The sequence below is a fragment of the Loa loa genome, assembly GCF_000183805.2.
Source record: "Loa loa unplaced genomic scaffold supercont3.18, whole genome shotgun sequence".
In the NCBI taxonomy this organism is placed as follows: domain Eukaryota; kingdom Metazoa; phylum Nematoda; class Chromadorea; order Rhabditida; family Onchocercidae; genus Loa; species Loa loa.
Window position 1 is genome coordinate 459,726 of NW_018108198.1, and position 24,684 is coordinate 484,409.

A 24,684-nucleotide genomic window follows, 5' to 3' on the forward strand; every position below is an offset into this window, starting at 1 on the left:
TATATATATATATATATATATATATATATTAGCAAGTTCCTTGGACTGAAATTATAATTTAAAAATACGGTCAAAAACTTATCATCCAAAGGTAGCGACAAAAAAGAAAGAATATTTGCAGATACTTTATGCAGTCGGATAAAGAATCAAAGTTACGATGCGAAGACGAATGTGAAGAAGTTTACTTTACATTCTTTACATACGGTGCATGCGTCAGTGACATTTACGGACGATTACCAAAGAATGCACAGTCTCAGTGCAATCTGCGGTATTGCTTTTACCATTTCATCTCATTAGGCTCGTAATCAGTCTGTTCACAACATCATCCTTTAATTCTTTAATGATAATTCTTCTGTTTAAATTATCATCGCAAGAATTTGCATATTATCCTCATATGAATCTGGAGTAAAATTAATCCTTCTTATAGTTGACAATTATGTTCCATAAGCTGATATGGACAAGAAAAGAATCAGTGAAAAAAGAAAGGTTCAGAGTTCAAAAGCTCAATTATAATGAAATTGGGTTTAATAGATATTTGTCAAAATGAAATCTATCTTTTCTATGCATATACTATGAAGATCCACGACTGGCCCACGTGATAGCTTAAGAGCTTAAGACGCAACATAAAACTGAATGAGTGTATCTTATTCGAATACATTTACTAATACATATGCAACAAATGATATCATCCACTCTTCCAGTTTAAGTTGTAAAAATAATTTGATGCTAAGAAGGAAATCACTAGTATTAATTTTGCTCTATGAATATTTTTTTAAAACAACCGTTTATGAATTTGGATAATTATTTCCATCATACTGAATTAGGCTATGAATTTGAAGAGAGATGGTAGTCTAAATTATCTGAACTGGACAGCAGCAAACTGAAATTGATAAATCATCTAGCTTGTTTGGTATTACGTTCAGTTGTAAGATTGACATTTTTGCTGTGATTTGGCAGTACAAGCTGTTCACTCATTCCAAATTTTCTAAAAAACTAAAGAAAAATGCAGATCTCAGCAAAATGATCTCAGTTACAAAATCTCAGGGTATATTTCATATATTCCATTTTTCGCCCCTATGAATTTGACAGCTAAGATACAGTATGGATGATATAATGCTGTGGAAGAGGAATTTTATGAAGAATTGGAAAAGTGATTTAAAAGTTTTATAATTTGAAAAGTCATCCCTTACTACTAGATACCTTCATGATCGATAAGTTATCTTTTCTTTAAGTATGTTGTTAATTCTTTTTCCAGCCAAGTCACATCTCAAGGCTTTACTTATCAACATACAACTGACTGCATGGATAAATTCCATTCTTCCTTTTGTTTACGTAAATTTTATTCTCAGTAATCGGTGCAAAGTGGAATTTTTGCAGATGCGGTGTGAGGATTCGTACCCTGGCATCCATTGGTATTTTTTTTAACATTTGCTGCAGCACTTGCAACTGTTATCTTCACTTTACCTCTTTGTATTACCACATGCGTATCATGCTTGAATGCACGGAAGGTTTGTTTGTTTTTGTGTCTCTTAATTTTTTTTTAGATTTTGATTTTATATAAAATTGCTTTAATATACGACTTGCAGGAATTAGTTTCGATTTCTTTGCTAAGAAGAGACAAACAATTTTTTCATCAATGTTAAATTTAAATTTCTCATTACTTTCTAACCTTATCCAGTAAAGATTTGAAACATTTGCAAACATTCCTTTGCACATATAGCTTACGTTTACCAAATTTTAAAGAAAATTTCAAGTTTCAACCACTGTTACCTCTAAATTATATTTAATGTTTTGCCATCATTATGTAGAAATTTTCAAAATTTCAGTTTTTTTATTCATACTTTAGTTTTATTTTTATCAATCGTCGGAAATATTTTACCATCATTGCTTGAGAAGTTCGAATTCATCTATCCATCCCTGTTTCCATTTACTTTTCTCCAAGAGAAGTGAATATGAACGTGGAACATCTTAGCAAACCGGAAATTGTCCCAGCTATTCACATATTTCTTCTCTTTTTTGAATTTTATTTTACCCAAAAATGTTGACATTACGACATTACGATATCTTCTTCATACATGCCATTTGATTATTTTTGAGGATTTTCAAACTGTCATAAATTATAAAGTAGATTATGCATTACATTTTTCTGTACTTTTTTGAAACTCCCACTGGACCGTTTTTCATGTTCGAAAACATGTTTGGATATTTCATGTCATTTATTCTAATGAAAAAAGAATTCGGTATTACATTATGACTATCTCTAAAAGTCAGGGTTGATATCGAGAATTCAAAAATTGTGGATACCAGCTGTTCTTCACATTGATATTGTTTTAAAAAAAAGTTAAAAGTTAAAGAAAATCACTAATCAATGAGAAATTTACACGAGAAAGAATTTGCAATAGCTGTGGCATTGCATTATTTACAGTTCAGGAAACATTATCATCTTATCAGTTGTGATAATGATTGCAAAAGTAGTAATAAATATGAGGAAGGCATAGGAATTATTCTTTTTTTGGTGTATGTTTAAAATTATTTCCTTTTAATTTATGTTCTGAGGTAGGTGAGGTAGGAGAGTAAAGCGAAGGAGGGGAGAGTAAGACGAGAGAGAAAAGGTATGAGGAGGAATGGAAAGAGAGTAGAAATGGATGAAGTATGCGTAAGGATCGTCCTGTTTATTCACCTTCTTTCAACTTAATTTAAATTTAAGGGATTCTGTGATTAATTTTTTTGGTAAATTTACCTCTCATTAGAACTTCATCAATAAGCATGAAATTACCACACAATATTTCCACAGCACTCGGCAGCTATCCCTAATTATTGTATTACTTGCAATATCACCCTTTAATGCTTCATTCTTTCCTTATTATTTTGCATATTTTCAGGCCAACAAGACAGCGAAACGAGTTTTTACTGAAGCTCAAAATCAGCCATACAAAGAGCAGCAATTTCAAACTCTTCCATATAATCCATATGCCTATTGGCCCTATTACGGACGAGCGTAAGACGGCCTAGTCGACTAATTTTTAAATTATAAGCGAATAATGTACTATGTTAGTGCGACGATGCTGAAGTAATGCTTCGCTTAGACTAACAGATGCTAGCGATGTTGTATGTCAGAAGTGAAATGCCAAAGATTGATAGGCCATAGAAATAAGCTGGCAGATGGCTCCATTGCTTTAGTATCAAGTTGTACCGGTCAAACCTCATGTACATATATATTGGCTTTTGATATAAACGGTAATTGTTATTCATCAGAATCTAAGAAAAATACTGGCAACTGCTCAAATATAATACTTTTCGCATTTCTTGTGATATTCAGTCAGTGTTACTTCTCGAAAATTGTAATTACCAAACTAAGGCTTAAAGAAGTTGTAAATTTGAAAAGTAAACTAAACAATTTTTGCGGATATTCCCATATTTACTCATTGGCGCTTGTTTTGGATGGTAAGATCAAATCAGGTGTCTGCTATCGTAAAATACTACCTTAGAAATATCTGAGAAAAGGATTTGAAATCAAGAATCCTAGTTCGATTTTGACATTACTGTATTTGCAAAAATAAGTAGGAATGAGTTAAAATGATAGCTGTTTACCTATCCTAACAGATGGACAAGCGTTCCAGCTAAGTGGGCCAAAAAAGATAAAAAATGCAAAATATTTGATCATTTTTGTTCTCAGCAAAGTCTTTACTCCACTACCATTTCCTCATTTTAAAAAAATAAAATTTCAAAAATAATCCACCGTTAAATTTTTATAATTATGCGTAAACGAAATCCACCTCTCTTTCTTCCATGTATTACGTATCTTCCTTTCACGTATTATTTTTTCTGAAATTTCATGAGTTATGCTTAGAGAATGAGGAAGATACCGTTACCTCGTGGCACACTTTGTAAAATTAATTAGGTGATGAAAATTGTTATCATATCTTGCGGAAAGAAAAAGAAACATCGACTACTGTATACAGCATTTAATTTTTAATTTATGCATTTGTTCAAGTGTAATAGTTTCGACTTGAAGGTTAGTTAGAACTGTGGTACCCCTGGTTGATTATTTCTGAATTCGTTTTCTGAGCTATCTCTAAAAAAAAAAAAAAAAAAGGACGAAATATCAATCTTATGAGATCAGACGAAGTGGTAAAGTTGTATAAGAATTTTCTGGAGGAGAACCATGGATAAATCGTCGAAAATATGTTTCCTTCAAAACAGTGAAAGTGAAATATAGCAAACAGCGCAGTTTTTGGCGAAGTAAACTACTAATGTAATTAATGTCCATTCATCACTGGTGGAAAGCGAAGAGAGATGTAATTTGCATAATTTCCACTCTGTCTCTCTTTGCTGAAAAGTTAACAGAAATTATGTCTTCAATTAGTAAATATAGAAAACCAAACAATCGAAGTTTCTATCAAACTTGATCTCTTGCTCAATGCTCATCTTTCTGTCTTAGAAAACTTGACCAAAGCGTAATAGCATTTCATTAATTAAACACGTAATACAGATCAGAAAGATCAGGCGAAGTCTATCGAAATTTTATGAAGTACTTATATGCATTGTAATTTGAATTTCAAGGAAAATTGTGCAAATAAAATATGAATTTCCATATGATTTTATAATCTCTCTGCCAATGAATAATGCTGAGGTGACAATCATAAAATCTCCCCTTATGGATGTTTTGGCTTGCAATGACATAGAATGACTTGTAATCTGATTCTTTTTCATCTATTTTGATTTGAAAAATTGATCAATTCAATAATTTCCCAAATACTGACAGTTATAAGAAATCACTTGTGAAAAACTAATCCACCAGAAGTGCAAGAAAGATTTAGATGGTCAACATTGATTGGATCCTGCAAAATTTGCTCCGTCACAAGCTTGAACGACTAAGTTGCAAGACTTAGTAAATTACCTCATTTGAACGGGAAATGTGTTTTTTTTTACTAATCAATAAGTTTTTACTGTTAAAAATTGTGAAGAAAAGAACATTTCTTGTGCTTATAATCACAGGATTGGAAATCAAAAATTTTGATGTTCAAGTAGCTGTTGTCATCGATGTTGCAATAACCAATACCAGTAATATCAGCAGTATTAAATCGGAAAACGGAAAATCCCAAATGTTAAGAAAATCGTGAAACAGAGCAACTCACTGTTACATTCATGCTATCATCTATTTTTTATTTCATTTTTTTCTTCGATCACTTTTCCAATAATTTTAGTTTTGATTTATCATTCATTTCATTTGCTTTTTTCCCTTTTGTGAAAGCATACAATTACAGTCTTAGTGATTTTTCGATAGTTTTAAATTCAATAAAATAATTCGTAAATTGAAATATTTAACTTTTTTTACTAATTCCTATGCTGCGTATATATAGAGCATATTTTTCTGTCGTTGAATTCTGTCCAACACTATATATTTTCGAAAATCCATCAAAACCAATTATTTATCGATCATATATTACAATAGTTGATAAGGTGATAATCATTTAATGAAGCTCAATTAACAGCAAAATTAAACACTTTCCTCTCAATGACTCAGTTTCCAAAACCTATCAATTGCAAAAACGAGACTGTCATGAAAACAGAACTCTGTGACAAATTAATAGTTTATTCCAGTCACCGGTGATTTACCAAGCAAACGTAACGTATGCAACGAAACATCTCAGAATGTCTTACTGCAAAAAGAAAAATGGTATTAATGAAAAACTGTGAATAATTAAATAGACGTATTCAAATACAAAAAATTAATAACAGTTAGGATGCAACGAAATTATTTGGTGAGTTTACAGCGTTGCCTGAAAGAGACACGCAGAATACTTGAATTTGAAAATTGTCGCTTTGTCTATTACATTCACATCAATGATTCTCACAATTTCATCAAAATTTTATTTAAAAAAAAAAGTGCAATCCTTTCTTTGCTATGCATCAAATCTTCACATTTACTCTCCCAAGTTCTTTTCTCTATGACTATACTGCTTAGAATTCGTAAATGGCTTAGAAATTTGAATTCATCTGACAATCACTGATTATTATATTATTGAAGCATATAGTACTGACAAATCACATAGCCTTATTAGATCAAACAAAGGAATGCAATGCCAGCAGAATCGTCTGCCTTGTCCAATTTAGTCGTAACATTTCCACAATATACCATATATCTTTCCCAAAACTGATCGTGTATGTCTCGCTGAATATTCTAAACATCTTACCTGAATATCTCTTCCTGTTTTTCAGCATAATACTATTGACGACCTTAAAATGGGGGGCTATTGCTTGATGACTGTTAAGGTAGAGCAATTCCCTCTGCAGGAAAAGGATAATTTTACACAATAAGCAAACATTATAACGATCATATTTTCGATAAATATCGACATCACGTGAATTCACGTAAAAAGCCCGGTAAAACTCTCTAGAAAGGGAAGCCTGAAAATTTAACGAGTTATTTGGCTTTATAGACACTTATATACATATCATCCTTCCAGTCTTTTTCAGTTAACACTTACAACGTTTCGTTATTTATGGTATCTGCGAGAAAGGTTGATATACACATATGAGAATTATGAAATATTAATATCAAATTCTTCCGATATTCGTTGAAATTTTCTCTACTGAAATATTTGTTGCAACAATGATAAAACTACTTACTGTATATTCATAACTGTTATGTCATTTGTTCTATTTCGGAAGTCACCAAGAAAGATCTAATACCGGCAACCATTCCATTGATAAATATCAGCGTAATCAAAGACGCTCTTACGTTTCAGATAGATAACTATCAAGTCTGATTTATATATTCTCACAAGTATCCGATATTAATTGGCTGGGGTGCACTCAATGTTCGACTTTTAGTGCCTTCGTGAGTCATTTCGTCATCGCTACTAATCACAATGGCCATGTTGAAATTCATGATTATTTTCATATTTGCAGTAGTAATATGTGTCTTCGGTGTAAAACATAATATTTTGAAATATCCTATACTGATCTAATAAACTTCTCCTTCTATTATCAAGTGTCAGTGTATAGCACCCATTTCTCCATTACTTAAAAATATGATTATTATATTAAAGGCAAGTATGACAATAACTAATGTACTCATTGTATTTTCGGCAGAATTTTGCATCGGTCTTTTGGAGCAGAATGAATGAGAATGAGAATTATATTCCAATTTCATTTTTTAATTGAATTGTTTTTGACTATTACCTCTTTTGCTTACTTTTCTTAGCAATGTTAGATACAGAGAGATCTCATTCTTATTCAAGTATGATGGCGACATGATTGTGACATTTAAAGGAAATTTAAATTATTAGTGCAAAAAAATCACTTCAATCTTTGCACCAAAACAACTAAACTTCAACATCGATTAATTTTAGTATAATTTCGCTGACCACCAATGATCACAGACTTACTTTTGTAAATTATAAAGGGTGATCAAGTCACTTGCCTCTTGTTGTTCAGGTATTTATGAAGGTGTGTGGAAAACGATTCTACAAGAAAATTACTCCGTTTATTAGACTTCCTTCTTCTTTTGAATGTATTAAAAGAAATTAAATGATGAATTTAGAATTTCGCGCATCAGGTAAGTGGAGCAGACGGTGCAGTTAGATATACTTGAGCTGATTGTATCACAAAATTCTCAAATCACCTTTGAACAGATATCAAAAATTACTACGATCCATTTATTATTCCACAAATAACTAAGGAATTTCACTGTTTTTTAAACTTCTAGAAAAGTCCAACAAATGTTATTTAACAGTAGTTGTTTTAGTGATAACAAAGTGTATTTCTGAATACATCATATGTATAGATATATATCGTATCGTAAGGAACTCTATAAGGTTTAACCGCTAAGTAAGTAATTAATGATTATTACCGTCCCTAAATTAACCAAAGCAATTAGAAGTTTGCCAAAGTATAGGCATGATGATGTTTAAAAATCATTTATTGTATAAACAAATTTCATTGTAATATCGAACAGAAATTGATTGCACTCCGAATTCAAATAAAGTGCTCTTTCGAAAACTGAAACGCACAAAAATTTAAAATCAATCATAACAATAAAATTTATAATTCGTATCAGCTCGTATTACTGACTGTCTTAGGACTAAAATGTATGTTATCGATGAAATTTGTGAGTGATTCAAAGACTTCTTGTAACTATCGGAGTGAAGAAAGAAAATTTGTACATTATCCACTTACTAGTAATAGTTATACCTCCTGGAGCGATGTGTGCAATTATATAAGCTATTTTTCCAGTTGCTTATGCTTTCTCTAACGTATCAATCAGGACAACAAATAGTTCAGCTGGATCAGCTTCAAAAAAAAAAAAAAAATTATGTTTGTAACAATTGCGTTTTAAGAATATTTTCTAAAAAAAAATAGTGAAAAACTCTATATACCAATAATGTTTTGGAATTCTCTCTTTCAAGAGCAAAAAGATGCAAAAGTAATTTTAATTTTGTGTTGTAAATAAGTTAGTTATATGATGTTGCTTTGGTACCAAATAAATACGTAATTATGAATAAAAGCCTCTGGAAAAGATTTTTTCGAGTAATATTCGACAAATTTTTTAGCGGAAAGTTTGAGAAATTTCCCAAATTTTGCCACTTTCCCCACATTTTTTGTTAAAATTTTGTCACTTTAGAATCCATGCAAAATTATAATGTCACATTTTTCCACCAATCCAATATTTCCATAAGTTGTAAGTAATTTATATAAATGGTACCATTATGATCCTAAAAATGATTCGATGACACAACGTTATAGCTACTGATTACTGAAAGAGCTGAATCATTTTTGTAATAATTTGTAATGTTCTATACAAATCTGAATAAAATATGAAGTATTCAACGTAAAAATGCACAAAATAAGCATCCAAGAAAGTGAATAAGTAAACATAAACATGCAAACAATCAATAACATTGATTGAGTTACTCATTTGTAAGGCAAAATGGCAATGGATGGAAGTAAATAATAAATATACTGAAGAAGATACATGTGATACAGAATTACCTGTAAGAAGCAATAGATCAGGATTTAGTATAATCTTCGCGGGTTCTTCTATTGAATGTTCGAGTAAAATCCGTGAAAAATTTATTGAAAATTTATGGGGAAATTTTTCGAAAATTTGTAAATCTTACTTCGGAATCCCGTACAATTTAAATTTGATCTCATATGGTTCAGTTCAAATAAGTAATGGTTAAGATGGCAAATGTTTCTGAAAACTTCAAACAAGCTAATAACTATCGCCTTGGGTAATACAATTCGAATTATCCATTACCTAAGTTAAGATGTTAGTTAAACGAAATTGTTTCAGAAGCAGTAGCAACAAAAATCCAGGTACAATAATATTTGAAGTAACCAATAATTTAAAAAAAAAAGTTGCAGAAATAAATGAAATTTGTCTAGAAAGATTTATAGTGAAAGCATAGTTTAATCCTAAATCCTAAATGAGCAGAGGCAGACATTCGATCAACCGGACGTTTTATATAAATTTAGCTGTGGGGAAATTTTTATTGAAAAACGAAAAATAATAAAACTGCCGGTTTTTTAATAGAAGGTAAAAGATAAGACAATGTTTCAAAGAAATTTTAGATACAATAACAACATTAAAGTTAAGATTGTAGAGAGAGAGAAAGAGGGAGAGAGGTAAAGGAGGAAAAAGAGAAGGATAGGGAAGTCACATATAAAACACAAATCTCTAGAAAAGAGAAATAACGGGGGAATTATTTAGTCACTGAGCAACAGATCCCTAAATGATTAAACACTTCTGATGATTTGAAAAAAGCAAATTCAGATGCAATCTTTAGGGAATCACACAAATAACTTTCTAAGATTGTCAGAAGTTTCCACATTCTGTGGCCCATTTGCTGAGCGATAGTGATTTGAATATTAGATATAAGAAATTATATTGACTTTTTCAATTTCTAAATAAATGTTGTTGAAAAAGAAGTTGAGAGACTTATAGTATTCTGAGTATTCACTCTGAAGCTAAGAGGATGATGAGAAGATCATGGTATAATTAGCAATTCGATTGAAATGTTTGAATTTCCTTTCAAATAGTTCATGTTGAGAATTGTTTTCAAATCAATAGGAACATGCAGAATGCAACCAGTGATATGTTTTTGGCCTGCGACTGTCACAAAATGATTGAAATCCCCTCTTTTTATAAAAAAGGACTGCAATGAATTCTAACACTTTAGGGACTACTGATCAAAAAGCTTGATTTTGAAGTTGGAAACGGATGAATTAAAGGAACTTCCCAAGGGAATAGAAATAACTAAAGAGACAACAGTCGGTATCCGAACAGATAGCATCAGCAATGCTGCAATGCTTCCGTTTCTTTCATTATCATTGCACCATTTTTCATGAAAATACTCTCTTCTCCAAACAGCCTCAGAAGGCTGTTCAAATCTTCCACTCTGAATACTAATGAAGGAATGTCTCTTTCAAGCATTTCCACAACTATCTAGCACGTCACGAATCTATGCTCTTCCCAGCGTTCAATTAAATTTGCAGTTAATATTCAATCTGATTGGAGGTGGATGTTAAATTTATATATTTATAATATAAGTAGACATCCTAAAATGACTTCATAATAATTGTTGATCCAACAGATGGCTTAACCTATCACTTCACTGATTCACGTTGGATAAACTATTAGTAGTTCGAACTACGCCACCTCAAGTAGCAAAAATGCGGTTCCTCGCTTGTGTGAACCTTCCGGATGTATTTCCATTTGCACTCAGCCATTTCTTAATTAGCACAATGAAGCTTCAAGATTCCATTTCATAAATTAGCTGAAATTGGGCTCGAAAACAAAAAAATAAAATTTGTGTTTTTTTCTTTTTTTTAGCAACAAGAATTTGAAGGAATGAAAATGTTGAATCATTTAACTTCTCCTAAACATCAGAATGAGAGAGAAAGATCGATAGCTTACAATCAATCACTGAACGCTCTATCAAATGTAGGAGGAGTTAGGGTAGCGGTCTCTGGAGAGTAATCGACAAATTTTGGACTCAAATCCCAGGCTTAGTTTTGATTGCTTGTCTACAAATTGTGTCCATAGACTTGAAGGTGTCTCTCCCTCCATTACAATCTAAACGAGCTTGCATTAGATGGGAAATTGGAATGAATACTTCAAAATTTGACGCTGCTCATGCCTCACTTCTTGCATTACCCTATGCAAATGTTTTATTCAAATTGTGGAAACTCAGATAAAAACGGTTCGTATTTTCATAAATATTCATTAAAAAGTTAAAAAAAAATGATTAAGTTTGTAAAGCATAAAATCGAGCCAAAAATTTAATCGAAATTCGATTACAAATCATTCAAACATTAGCTTTTGAAATCATATTTTGACTTTTGCCAATATTTTTTTAAACTTGATTTTCGAGTTTATCTATCGTAACGAAAGAGTGTAACTGATCACCTAGAATACCTAGGATAGTTACCAATAGGTAGTAGGGTGAACTTTGAACAATTAATTCCTGTTCAGCCTACTTCCATGATATATAGCATAATGTATTTCTCCTTACTCGAATACAAAAGACTATATGATTACACTGACAGAAGTGTCATTTGTCTTTTGCTCATTAATTTGGAAAGCTTATTATGAAATGAGTAAATAGTTCATTCCTCTTTCAATTTTTCCGTGAAAGTTTCGGTGGACGATCTTAATTTTTCGATGAAATGAAAAATAGCTTTTAATCATTTGCGAGCTCATATATAGGCCTTCCTTTTCAAATGACAGAAACTACATTGAACTCTATTAGAACTTGTGACACCTAAATCGTAAAATCGTTAAGACTTGTAGAGCAAAGATATCCGCTTCCAATGTCTTTAGTCCCAATTACAAGTTAATCATCGTCCCCACATAGATCTGATGGTGTTATAAGCTGAGAATTGTGACACAGTGCATTGTGACACAGTAACATTGCAGAAAGATAGCAAAAGATAGTTTTTCAGCAAAATTATTTCGTAAATTTCAAAAAATTATTGAGGGTATAGAATTTTGTGAGAGTGAAAAAATCAAAGAGACACTGTGACATGGAAATAGACAAGGGTGGTAGGCCCGCATTAGCATATATATTTTTATAATTGTTACGATGAGTAACCGCTAAATGCGCCTTTACTTTCCTAAGCAGTAGTAGTAGTAATGCAATAGTATTAATGTTATTCACAATGGACACACCAATTTGTGATGGCCAAATTGACGTGAGTGTGGGGACTGGATTCTTACATAGATAAACTTACACAGAATACTTATTGCGCTCAGCAAATAGCCTCACTTCCTCTTTCGCCTCCGCAATTATCAGCTTTGAATTTCATGTCAATCACTTCTTATTGTTAATTGTCGATGACTGTTATAATGTTTCATTATTATCATTATTATCACTATTATTGTTTTTATTATTATTGTCATTATTATTATTATTATTATTATTATTATTATTCATTATTATTATTATTATTATTATTATTATTATTATTATTATTATTATTATTATTATTATTATTATTATTATTATTATTATTATTATTATTATTAATTATTAATTACTATTACTGTTACTGTGTTACTGTTACTATTGTTATTAATGATATTTCACATAATGCCACGTCTAAACAAAAACCGATAAGAGCTCACCTGTCGTAGCTATGTTTTTTTGTTCCGGAAGAGGAAATTTACGTTCTACAGCATTTTGAAAGGCAAGGATAAATTCATCCGCTAAGCTAACGTCCTTGAATTTGGCCACAAAGCATTCATTTACCCCTTCTTTCTCCTCCGAGTAATCCTGAAATAAGCTTACCTTAAGGATATGATATTTAAAAAGCTTCGATTGTATTTTATAAACATTCATTAACAAAGGCTAAAGCACAGCAGTATATCGACACGTATCAACAAACAGATGAACAGGAAACAAATATGGCGCTAATTACCAACTGATAAAGATAAAGATCATAAAACTATAATTACCCTACACATCCACATACATGCATTGTCGGTGTTCGGCTTCTTCTTAATATTTGAATTATCCGTTATAGGTGTATTGGCGCAAACTTTGAACACTTGATCTCGCCGCATAACAATGCGGCATCGTTTTGTTTCCGGATTGAAGAGAATCTATTTCAGAAAAAAAAACTTTCATACTATTATAATTGTCCTGTGCATTCACCACATGCATTATTGATGTTGGTTTTTTCGTAATATTTGAGTGATCTACTATAGATTAAGGTACCCATTATACTACTATTGTTGGATCATTTCCGATTATCACTAGTTTTTCCCTTCCACTTCATGAATCCACATCAAGCAATTGCATTCTATCATGCAATATAGAAAAATTAAGGGCAATTTCCGGACTCCTAGTTATATATTACTAATAAAATCTTCCCCTAACCTGTACTCTTTTTTGTAAGTACCCACACAATTGAAAAACTCATTTTATCATGATCTAACAACGGAATGAACCTTGATATCACCGACACCGCGTTCTTTGTATTCTTTCGTCTCAGCTACATAACGATACAGTTTCGATCGAGCTTTGAACATTACCTGAAAACACAATCTATTCATATTTGTAAAAATTTTGAATCAAGTGGATTGTGGTATCCAACTGTGCCGAATAAGATATAAATGAATTAAGCTGAAAAGTAAATGAATAAAAATAAAATTTAGCAAATAAACAGAGAAAATTCACCTGTTCACCTTCCTCACCAGTTTTCACTTCTATAAGCGACGGCAAAGGAACCACAGGTTCGTAATGTGCATTCGGCTCAAACTCTTCGGCATCATCTGAATTATCTTCTGTTCCTTCTTCATTCTTCTCTTTGGGTCCAGATTTCTGCTTAGTGTTTGAGGAAAAGATCTGAAATACCATTCGGTGCAGAATACTACATAAGTGCATTTGAAAGCATTTCTTATTTGCTGTTCTACTTCGCGAGTGAAAATGATAAATGCAACTAGCGCAAGTCGCTATTATCCTTTACGTTCTTCTAGTTTTTAATGTAAAGATATTTTTTAAGATGCTAAAATTATATTCAGAAGTGGTATACTTTCAGGAAAACTTACGGAATTCATCGATGAATCAAATTTGCCACCTCCAAATGGTGTGATGACTTTATTTCCTTCAGCAGGCTTTGATGGTGTTTCAGATTTTGCTTTTGCTGCTAACGCAGCGAATCCACCACTGGAAGAAGACTTCCCAAAAACAGAGCCACCAGCTGAAACTATCTTCGGATGGCACTGTATGGACATCCAGCAGTAAACTATTAGTAGTCGAACAAGCATTATGTTCCAGTAACCTTGGGACTAACAATTTAATGTTTTGCAGCTCATGTTAACATCAAGTTTGGATTATAGTAATAACGCTGAGAGGGAAGCAGTGCCAAATAAGGAAAGAGAAAAGTAAAAAGAGTTGCATTTCAGCAGAAAAAAAATTAGAAACATCTCGAATTAAAATATTCGAAATTTCAAAATTTGCTGAAAGTAGATTGAAAAATACTTACTAAACGCAGAACCTCCAAACAATGATGATTTCGTATTCACAGCACTACTATCTGTTGCTAAAATATCATATGTTATAATATATCATCATTGATCAGTAAAAATGAAAACTTAATGTGAATGCAACAACCGCTTCCAGAGCAAACAAAAACTTTAAAATGCTTATAAGTTCACGATTTAATCAGCAGATGAATAGTATGCAAATAAGAATTTCAAAAAGTCCTACTAACTTTCTGCCGAGGTCGACGTGGTAGTAGAAGTTAATTTCGTCCCAAAAGACGGCGGACCACCGAATGCGGTAGAGTTGGATGGAGTAAACTTAAAACTGAAATTAGGCACAGCTGGAGTTACTGAAGCATTTGTCGTTGTAGTAGTCGCAGTCGTAACCGACTGGAAAACCGAGCTTGGAGTTGTAGCTGTGGTTGTTGTCATAGCTCGAGAAACAAAGCTATTAAACAGCGGTTTTGCAACCGTTGTAGTAACATTTGCAGATGCAGTCGTAGTTGTCGCTGCCTTGAAACTGAACGTTGGGAGCGGCGCGCTATAAAACAATTATCAAATGAATATTCAGAAATTTAAAAGACATGGAACAGATTATTGAATAAGGAGGGAAATAAGCAATCAGCAAATACCTGCTAAATACCGCAGTTGTTGTCGTAGTGACGTTTGCAGGAGAGCTATCACTGCGAAAACCAAATGTAATTCCACTGCTACCCTTAATTGGTGCAACCGTTGATGTTGGCTTGCTGAAATATATTATATTGGAAGAGCGATTTCTAGCAATAAACCAATGAATAAATTGTTTTCGGAAGAAACTATAGAGAATACAATCCAAAAACCAGATGCCTTGAGAAAATTGAAGAAGCTGGAGCTGCAGAATCACTTCCACCATCCTTAGCTGTGCCACAACATATACAGACAGTTGCATTTATTGAATTCGATATGTAGCAAGCGCTGCATGACCAACTAAAAATCAAGAAAATATAAGATTGTAACTTCTTAAAGATTATAACGTGAAAAAATATAACCCACAAATACTTTTATTTTTTTAAATTATACATTAGAAGATAATCAAGGCAAAACTGTAAGACTACCTTCCTGCTGGCGGTTTGAACGCGTCACCAAAGCCTTTTATACCATCACTCTTTCCCCCTTCCAGCTCTTTTTCCTTTTCTTTGTCAGTTGATGCTGCATTAACTGTTTTTCCTAAGATATTCGAATTTGATTCAAAATAAGCATCCATCAAAAGTTTTTTCTTTTTTAAATGTTCCCTGAAATACCGATGCACATTTCCGCATAAATATGAAAAAACCAACTAAAATGATAAAATTACCTCTATTGTCTGCCGAAGAGGCTGCATCTCGAGCAGCATTGAATACAGCTCCAAAATTTTTTGCAATTTCAGCCGTTTTAAAACGAGCAGCAAATTTTTCCATCTTCTCTTCTTCCGCGAAATCTTGTGCAAGCCAAACAAATGCTCGATCAGATTTTTGCAATGGTGTCAAATTCATCGTCGATTGAATCGTATGATTGGCACAAACCTGAATTATAACGCGATCAAATGGTAATAAAACTCACTAGACATAATACAACTGAAGCCAAATTCGTTCAAAGTTAACAAAGAGATGCATGCCATAAAATTGACATCTGTGGAATTGAGAAAAGCTAGGAATAAAAATGGTATGGATAATGGAAGTCACCTTGTGAACTTGATCACGGCGCATAACTATACGACATATCTTTGTCTTTGGATTTTCTAAAATCTTTAACATTCCGATGCCTCGTTCCTTGTATTCATTGTCAACAAATCGGAATAATCGACATCGTTCGGCAAATTTAACCTACAAAACAAGGTTTCACCAAAATCGCAGTGACATTTGCATCAAAGGCTTCAATGCCTTGTTACAAAGAATGACAACGTAATATTCTGTCTCGTCTAAGCCCATCAGAAGTAGCGCTTCGCTATCCATCGAATTCTACTCTACTTTTCTAGTTTTTTTTTTTTTTTTATGCCGAATAAGCGATATGAATAGAGAAAGCTCATGCTTATTCTGTAAGATACAATTACCAAAAACAGAACTTACCACTTCATTTTCCTCGCCCGTTGATAGCTCAACAAGTTCCGGCAGTGGAACAACAGGTTCAAAATGAACGGATGGCTCGAAATGTTCTGGAGCTTCGTCATCATCGCCTATAAGAAGTTTTCCTACTTTAGAATCTTTCTTCGCTTTCTTCCAAGGAAACAGTTGTTAAAAAAAACATTAAAATATCGAAAATTGTGAAAAAATTCCACATCAGAAAAGTTCGGACTCGGAAAACACGTTTTCAAAGACCTCAAATCACTAATTTTACCTGTTAATTCATTCTTTCCTGAAGCTTCACTACCGATATTTTTCGGTGTTACCAAGCTGTTCCCAGAATCATCTTTTTTTCCTGCTCCCATCTGGGTACTTTTCGGTGTAGAAGAAAATAAATTTGTAAATGTGCTCGAAGGAGTACTGTTAGTCGTCGTTCCTGTAGGAAATGGTTTAGCCAAAAGCGAAGCGGCTGTAACCGTAGCGGCTGCCGTTGTTACAACTTCTTCTGAAATTCTAGGAATATGAATGAATTAAATACATAAGAATAACACAAACAACTTATTTGGTAAGAAATAGCAATATACATGTGGACATAACATAAATAGTAAATGCATAAATTTACGTTTCACAGGAGCTCCAAACGTGAATGGCGTGTCTGCTTTCACCTGACTTCCAAAAATTGCTTGTGATTGCACCTGCTGCGACGGTATCGCTTTAGACGCAACTATCGGAGTTGCAGCCGAAGGTGGCTTTGTCATAGCAATATTAGTTGACGTGTCTGACACAACAATAATATTAGTTATAGAATAAAAAGAAAGTGCACGAAATATTTTGCGAGCAAAAAAAATTGTTATTTCGATCGTTTAAATTCTAATCAACGTATAAATGAAAATGGAAAGCTCACTAGATGATACTCTAAGCATTTTTCCATATACGGTATAAATGCTAGGAAAACTATAGTGTTGAGTGATATTATTAAATCATCAAACTGATAGTCAAATTTACATACGCTTTTAGAAAAAGCATCGTCACTACTAATTATGCGGAATAAATTGGCTGGATGGAGAGATAACAAAAATCAGAAAAGCTGGTAAATAACTGATTTCTCAAGGTCACGAGCATCCACTATATCAGGTGAGTTTAAAACTGAGTGATCTGATAGCCAAGCAGGTAAATAACAACAAATGAGACCAGAAATCACAAAATATAGAGTTCTAATTTGCAAAAATGAAGGTAGTTTGTCGACAAATCATACAGAAAAAGTGATATTAAATGGTATGTATATATGTTTTAAAATGAAGAGATATTTGGAAGATAACACCTGTTACAGTCGATGAAGTAATTGAGGTCTGCGAAATAGGCTGTTGTTGCAAATGAGCTGCCACTGCATTTGGAAACAGGGTTGTTTGCTGGATTGGAATAGGTACGCCGGTACAAAATCTAAATAAAGATCAAAGCTAAAGTATTTTCTCTACAAGATAGGTAGTTCCAATTGTTGCACTCCGTAGGGATATTGGAGAAAAAAGTGGTTTTAAAATATTGTAAGTGTGTGCGTTCTGTATAATATCCTTTAATACTTTCATGAGAGACATTGCAATAATATTCGTGCAAACAGCATGTATTGCAAATTTACATTTTCACAGATCCGACACTTCTTTTAATCTCAACCAAAAGAAACAGCTAAATTATAAATAACTGCTGATAGAGGTGAAGCCCAGCTACTTAATTTCCATTATTCACTTCTTCCTTTGCAAAAAACACACACAAGCACACACACAAACAGCTTTTTCCTTCCCCTAAAGAATTTCCACTGCCTTTCACTTTCGTTCTTCATTCTAATCAAAAAGAGAAAATCTCATACCCAGCTGAAGCAACAGGTATTTGAGGATGACTGAATGCATTAGGAACTATTGTTGTCTGTGGTGATCCATACATTGAAGCCTGTAAATTTTCTAACTTGTACATATTCCGACATTCATTGTGCATTTTCTAATAAACGAAAAAAAAGACGGAGAAATCAATTTAAATCTTTAATATGGAGGAGTCGAAATGACGAAATGGACAGCAATTAAGCTACCTGAGAAAATCGAAATGCTGTCTTCCCTTGACTAACTAAATTAGCCGTATGCAATTGAATCAGAATGGTCAAAGGTCTATTAGAAAACGAATATAATGAAACAACTTCGGAAATTTTTAAATTAACTGCACGGCAGAATCAGAAGACTCTGTCGCTATGCAATTAATTCATATTATTTAAAAAAAAGAAAAAGGGAAAAACAAAAAACAAATAAAACGAAATCAAGGATTGAAGGATTCATACCATAGTGCGTTGTTGCTGTGCAGCAAACTGCAGTTGTTGTTCAAGAATATGATTAGCAAATTGCTGAGATATAACTGGTTGTTGGGTGGGATCCGCTGATGGAGTTACACCAAAAAATGAGCGGGGTGAAGCAGCTCGTGTAAATGTTGCTTGGGGTGACGCATAATTAAGGGCCGATACGGATGTTGCCATAGCTAAAAATGTAAAAATTTGTAAGAGAGTGTGCACACTTCGAAAATAGTTAACACGAAACACATAAAGGTCTAAAAATTCCCTTATATAAAGCCAGCAACAACTATAAAAACATCACAAAACCGAAGATGTTCAACAGCCCTGAAGAAGATTTTGTTAAGGTCAGGAGGGACAAAGTATAACGGCTTGGCACAATATCATAGCATCACTATGATTACACCACTGTGAAATAGACGCTGGAAACTCTCTACTCCATCTCCACAAAACTTCAATCAGATACATAATCTTATAAGGGGTCAACTCACAGTCTACTTTTTTTTTAAACCTGCGAAGGCTCAATGGTATTTTATGATACGAAAAGGAAAAATGCGCATCACTGCACTGCTGACTATCATCCTGATACCAACTGAAATAGCACAAAGACTGTTGCAATTAATGTATTGAAAAAACTGCCTGGACGAAGATCTGGGCGTTGCGAGTTCCCATGCGGATCTCCGGTACTTGATACTCTCAGCATAGCAACCATATTCATCAGACGATCAATCTCTTCTCTTTGACGCTAAGAAAATTTTTGTTGTAATTCTGAATTTGAGTCCATAAAAATCCTACATTTATCTCCAGCTCAACAAAACTAGAAGTTCCGTGTTCAAATATACGGAATACCAATATGTTATTAAGATAGTGAAAAATTGGTAACAAGATATATCCTGATACCTTATCCAAAATATCAATGAAACGTTCATTTGCCTGAGCTTGACCGCGTCGTAATTCTTCCAGAATCATCTTTTGTATAGCCTATAATAACACTGGTGTGATTCTCTTCAGAAAGTTCACTCATTTAGTCGAAGTTTTATCTATCTAGATCTCAATAATCACCTCTCCCTAAAATGATTTCGAAACTTGAGCACCTGTACAAAGTTCACGTTCGTTGCTGAAACTTGTGATGATTTAAACGCAAAGTCTACAAAGTTGTTGCATATAAAAAAACGATCCCATCAGGAATCACCCTCAACTACCCGAAAAATCAATTAGAATAATATTTGGAATAAAACCCGAAACCGCTGTAACACCAATTAAATGATTGAAATAGTAATGAAATAGTAATGAAATAGAAAATACTAATCAAATTAACCAAATCAACCAGACACAAATATTATAGGCTTTGCTATTCAGCTGCCATCTGCCACATCTTGTTTTAAAAAATCCACTTCACCTCAACAGCATTTAAACGACGAAGAATATCACTCTGAATTCGTGCTGTATTCAAAATAGCCTGTACAACGACAGTATCTTCATCAATCTCGACTTCATTACCATTTCCATTACCACCACCAGCAGCACCAACACCAACACCAGCAGCAGCAGCGGCAGCAGCAGCGTGACTATCTCTCATATTTGCACAGCGGTGATAAACAAATTTCTGCCAAAAATTATTAAAAGTTCCTCTCCAATTTTCCAGAAAAAATCCAAGAAATGAAAAGAATTCACACAGGAAACTTATCAGCCTTGTACCAAATTGCTGACTCTTGTTATGCTTAAAACCTGACAATAAGAAATCAAAAAGTTTAAATCCGGGTAAGAAATGAAAACAAAATCTGAGTTGTTGAAGGCTTCTACCATCACAATCTCTCGCAACTTTAATTAGCTGGGAAAAGTCAGCAATTCTGCTAGTGGAAGTGATATTTCAAAAAACAAGGAAAACTGCTAAATTAAGCTCCAAGCATACACTCAAAATAAGGTCTTCCGGGAAACAACCCATTTATATCATTTAATTTCTTAAAACCAATAAGAATAAACCTGGTTAACTCTCATAACCTACATACTAAACGATAACTTCTACCGCACTATTATGCTACAATTAATGCACCTTTTCGCGACCTTTGGACCATGCAACAACTTCTGTTATGTAACTGTCTCAGATATCACACTGTAACCAACCAACATCTAATCAAATCTTATTTTCCCATCCCTTTTCTCCTGCAATCCTCCTTTTTTCTACGACATTCCTAAAACCTTCCAATAAACTTCTCCTTTTTTGAACATCTCTTAAACCCGCCTTCCATAGCTCTCAGATCCTTACCCCCCCCCCCGTAAGCTTCACAACCTTAGAAAGTCCCGGTAACGACCGCATCCCTCACCAATAAGCTTACACAATATCTAACATTGCTTAAACTTCTCCTTTTATGTCTACGAACACCTTGATGGCCCGTTAATTTGTGACAGGTCTCAGCGAATGAGTTTCATACCGCAACACTTTGCTATTGTAGATAATCGTCCCAAGCTTGGCACATTAACGGTGCTTGGCTCAAATTGATATGAGGATAAAGTTTTACGGGCTTTAAAAATGGAATCAACAAAACTGGATGTAAAATATAAATATAAACTAGGATTGAATTATTATTACAGCTGTGATATTATTACGGCATTATGTCACAATTGATTACGATATTTTATCACAGTTGTGATAACCTTGCCACTGTTAATTGCGATACATTATCTGGATATCACATACGATGTCTTAACGCAGTTGATTACGATATCCTATTACTACTGATTACGATATCTTGTCATAGCTGTGCTTACCGTGCCACAGTTGATGACGATATCTTATCATAATTTTGAACTATAAGGCTTTGCAAATCCTCGAGATGTGATGTTTTTCCGGCAGATCACGTAAACTGACTGAGTCGTAATATAATTGAAGAAATAAGAAAAAAATATTCAAATATTCAATGATTACTTCGTACTTTTATTTTCATATTCTTGATTCAAGTTAAAAATATATCATTTCAGATTCTTAATTCAAGTTAGAGCTATACCATTCCAGATTCTGCGTTCAAATTGGAATTATACCATTCCAGATTCTTGATTCGAATTGGAATTACACCATTTCCGATCTTGGATTTATTTGTTTCGAATATATTGTTCCAACATATGCAAATGACATTTATGGATGAAAATTATCTTCTTGAAATTTATAATTTTTACGAACTTTTTAATTGTGAATAAGAAAATTCGATTCCGAAACTTTTAATTCATTCATATTTCATCAGGAACAATAATTAGATTCTCCGAAATTTAACCTGAATCTGAATTATTACTTTTCTGTCAAGTACAAAGAAAAAAATCTTCAGTAACGGAATAATTGAATTCGATTGATAATATGCAGTAGAACAAATCTGTACTCTTTGCAAAAGATATATTCTTTTAAGTTACTTTAAAATGTACAGATATTTACTTTACTTCGATAAAATTTTTATTTCATTTAAATGAATTTTTTTCTAATTTAATGATTTATTTTATCATTTCCGTCTGTTTTTTATATATATATATTTTTTCTTATTTCTTTTTTTCATAAATTTTAAAATTTTGCTTCCTCAGACTAACGAATTGGTTGCCAATTATTTCAAATCAAATATATTGTCGGCAATTAATTAGAATGGAATGAATGGATGATTTATTTGTCAATACTAATTGTAAAATTGGCAACGATCAAATGAATCGATCAATTATTATTCAGTTTTGATTATTTGAAATATTTGATCGCAAAAAAAATGCGTTACTTACTTTTTTGCTTCATCTTTTGTTTCTTTTTTTTATAGGTTTTAATATTTTGCTCTCTCTTCCTCTCTTTCTTTCTCTCTTATTTCTCTCTCTCTTTGCCCCTTTTCCTCTTAATTAGTAACAAATTAATAAATCATTTCAAAACTTGGTATCTCAAGTAAGAAGTGTACTTAAAACCAAATAACTAATTAATAAATGATGAGAATATTGTTAACTTATATTTAACAAATCATCTACATTATATTTTGTTATGAGAGAGAGAAAGAGAGAGAGAGAGAGAGGAGGGAGAAGGAGGAGAAAGAGAAGTGTTACGAGAAAAAAACAATACTAAATAGGGTTGGGAAAAAATTAATGCAATTTTCCAGAAAAAAAAGGTAAAAAAGTGCGTGAATTCTTTTTTCATCGCCCAAAATTTCGTTATTTTTGAAATATCAAATCAAGTTAGGATGAAGTATAAAGGGTAGAAGGTAAAATAAGAAGTGTATGGTATAACAATGATTATAGTAATAATAAAGACATCAGAGATTATAATGAGGATTGGGTAGAAAAGACCGCGGAATGAAGAATTAGGAAGCGGGAGCATAGGAAAACTGAATGTTAATTATTAATTTATTGATTTTCGTTTTTTTTTGTTCGTATCATACAGAAAACAGGTATGTTTTGTTTTTAAATTTTTTTTCTTTTTTTTATTCTTCTTTTCCTTTCCTTTTTTTTATTATGTCATTTTTGCGCATCCCTTCTAATTAATGAAAAACACTTTTTCCAAAACAAAAAAAAAATTCCTTTTTTCTTTTTGTTCCTTTATCTTCGCATATTTCAATTAAATATATTAACAAAAAGTTTTCCGCTTTTTCGATTTATTAATTCCAAATATTTACCAAATTTGAATTCAATACTGTATAATTAAATCGATACGATTTCTTTTCATTGCTTAAGTTTTAACTTCGAGTAATTTTAAGCTAGATTTTTAAGATGTAATGGGATGAGGATTTTCCCTAATTTTGTCCAATTTTAGCAATTAAATTAAAAATTTCTTTGATCGACAAAAGAATTTTCGCTTCAATTAGTTTCTTTTTCTTTTCTTTTCGATCTTATATTTGCTAAATTTAGTCTCTTTCAAGCAATTAAATTTAGAGGTTTGAAATTTCATGATGTATGTGCTGCAATTTTTCATAAATTTAGTAATTAAGTTAGAATTTTGATCAATAAAATAGATATCTTTGAGGTTAAATTTTCAAATTAATGAAATACTTGCTAAATTAAGCTTTTCGAGATTTAATGATTCAAATATTTTAATTTTCCTCAGTTTTAGTAATTAAGAGAATTTTGATCCATAAAGCAGACATTTCTGAATTATCTTCAGTTAAATCTTTTGCTTTTGCTTTTTTAAATTTTTTATTACGGGTAAGAATTGAATAATAATGAAATACTTACGCTTAAAAGAAAATACTTTAACCACATTATACATTAAAAGAGATGAAATAAACTTGACCGAAACTTTTGAAAATATTCGAAATTATCACTATTCCACTTCATTATCATAACTCATCCTTATCATTATCATATTTTAGGTTAATTTGGTCAATGAAAAATTGAGGACTTGCGAAAAGAAATGGCTTTCAAAATTGACGATGAACTGATCAATATGATCGGTGATTTTGCAAATATGAATCGTTCACCGGATTTCAAAGTAAAAACCACTGAAAATCAACAAAAAATAGCGAGAACACGAATTGGACGCCAACATTCACTCAATTTAGCTGTTGGCGTTTCGGTAAGTTATCAAACTTATTTTAGCTCAATTTATTGACTAGTTTTTTTTTCCTTTCGTAGTATATTGAAGGATACAAATTATCGATTGACTGATTGGATAAAAAGAACAATTTTAACCTTTTTGTGATTTTTTTCTTTTTTCTTTCCTTGCCATTTATTTATTTGCTAAAAAATATATACATTTTGCGAATTTAATGGGTTTTTTCCTCATCATTCATTCTAAAAGTTTTGTTATATATATATATATATATATATATATATAA

General features: G+C 32.3%; 4 protein-coding genes across 4 annotated transcripts in view; 2 read left to right on the forward strand and 2 right to left on the reverse strand.

Moving 5' to 3' along the window:
- LOAG_05193 (hypothetical protein) overlaps window positions 1-3,278 on the forward strand; it is a gene marked incomplete at its 5' end in the record, with an annotated part of 6,607 nt that extends 3,329 nt beyond the window's left edge. Inside the window, 3 exons of the mRNA XM_020446783.1 lie at window positions 122-268; window positions 1,378-1,508; window positions 2,883-3,278. Of these exons, the coding sequence (XP_020302917.1) occupies window positions 122-268; window positions 1,378-1,508; window positions 2,883-2,914 (310 nt within the window). The 3' untranslated portion in view covers window positions 2,915-3,278. The remainder of the gene's footprint in view (window positions 1-121; window positions 269-1,377; window positions 1,509-2,882) is intronic.
- Window positions 3,279-6,061: 2,783 nt separating this feature from the next.
- On the reverse strand, window positions 6,062-6,883 carry LOAG_04278 (hypothetical protein; the record flags this gene model as incomplete). The annotated part of the gene is made up of 3 exons (XM_003139815.1): window positions 6,062-6,184; window positions 6,241-6,397; window positions 6,789-6,883. 3 exons carry the CDS (start codon window positions 6,881-6,883, stop codon window positions 6,062-6,064), a joined length of 375 nt encoding a protein of 124 aa, XP_003139863.1.
- Window positions 6,884-12,608: 5,725 nt separating this feature from the next.
- LOAG_16774 (RanBP1 domain-containing protein) lies at window positions 12,609-20,506 on the reverse strand (the record flags this gene model as incomplete). The annotated part of the gene is made up of 21 exons (XM_020449429.1): window positions 20,298-20,506; window positions 19,799-19,879; window positions 19,538-19,643; window positions 18,893-19,086; window positions 18,434-18,513; window positions 17,894-18,012; window positions 17,195-17,350; window positions 16,847-17,077; window positions 16,579-16,685; window positions 16,195-16,335; window positions 15,828-16,035; window positions 15,589-15,700; window positions 15,341-15,460; window positions 15,127-15,240; window positions 14,725-15,035; window positions 14,497-14,553; window positions 14,060-14,211; window positions 13,689-13,856; window positions 13,460-13,543; window positions 12,965-13,111; window positions 12,609-12,782 (listed from the first exon to the last, which is right to left on the reverse strand). Exons 1-21 carry the CDS (start codon window positions 20,475-20,477, stop codon window positions 12,609-12,611), a joined length of 3,042 nt encoding a protein of 1,013 aa, XP_020307056.1. The 5' UTR covers window positions 20,478-20,506.
- Window positions 20,507-24,260: 3,754 nt separating this feature from the next.
- Window positions 24,261-24,684, forward strand: part of LOAG_16775 (hypothetical protein) — a gene marked incomplete at both ends in the record, with an annotated part of 1,635 nt that continues 1,211 nt past the window's right edge. Inside the window, one exon of the mRNA XM_020449430.1 lies at window positions 24,261-24,422. Within this exon, the coding sequence (XP_020307057.1) occupies window positions 24,261-24,422 (162 nt within the window). The remainder of the gene's footprint in view (window positions 24,423-24,684) is intronic.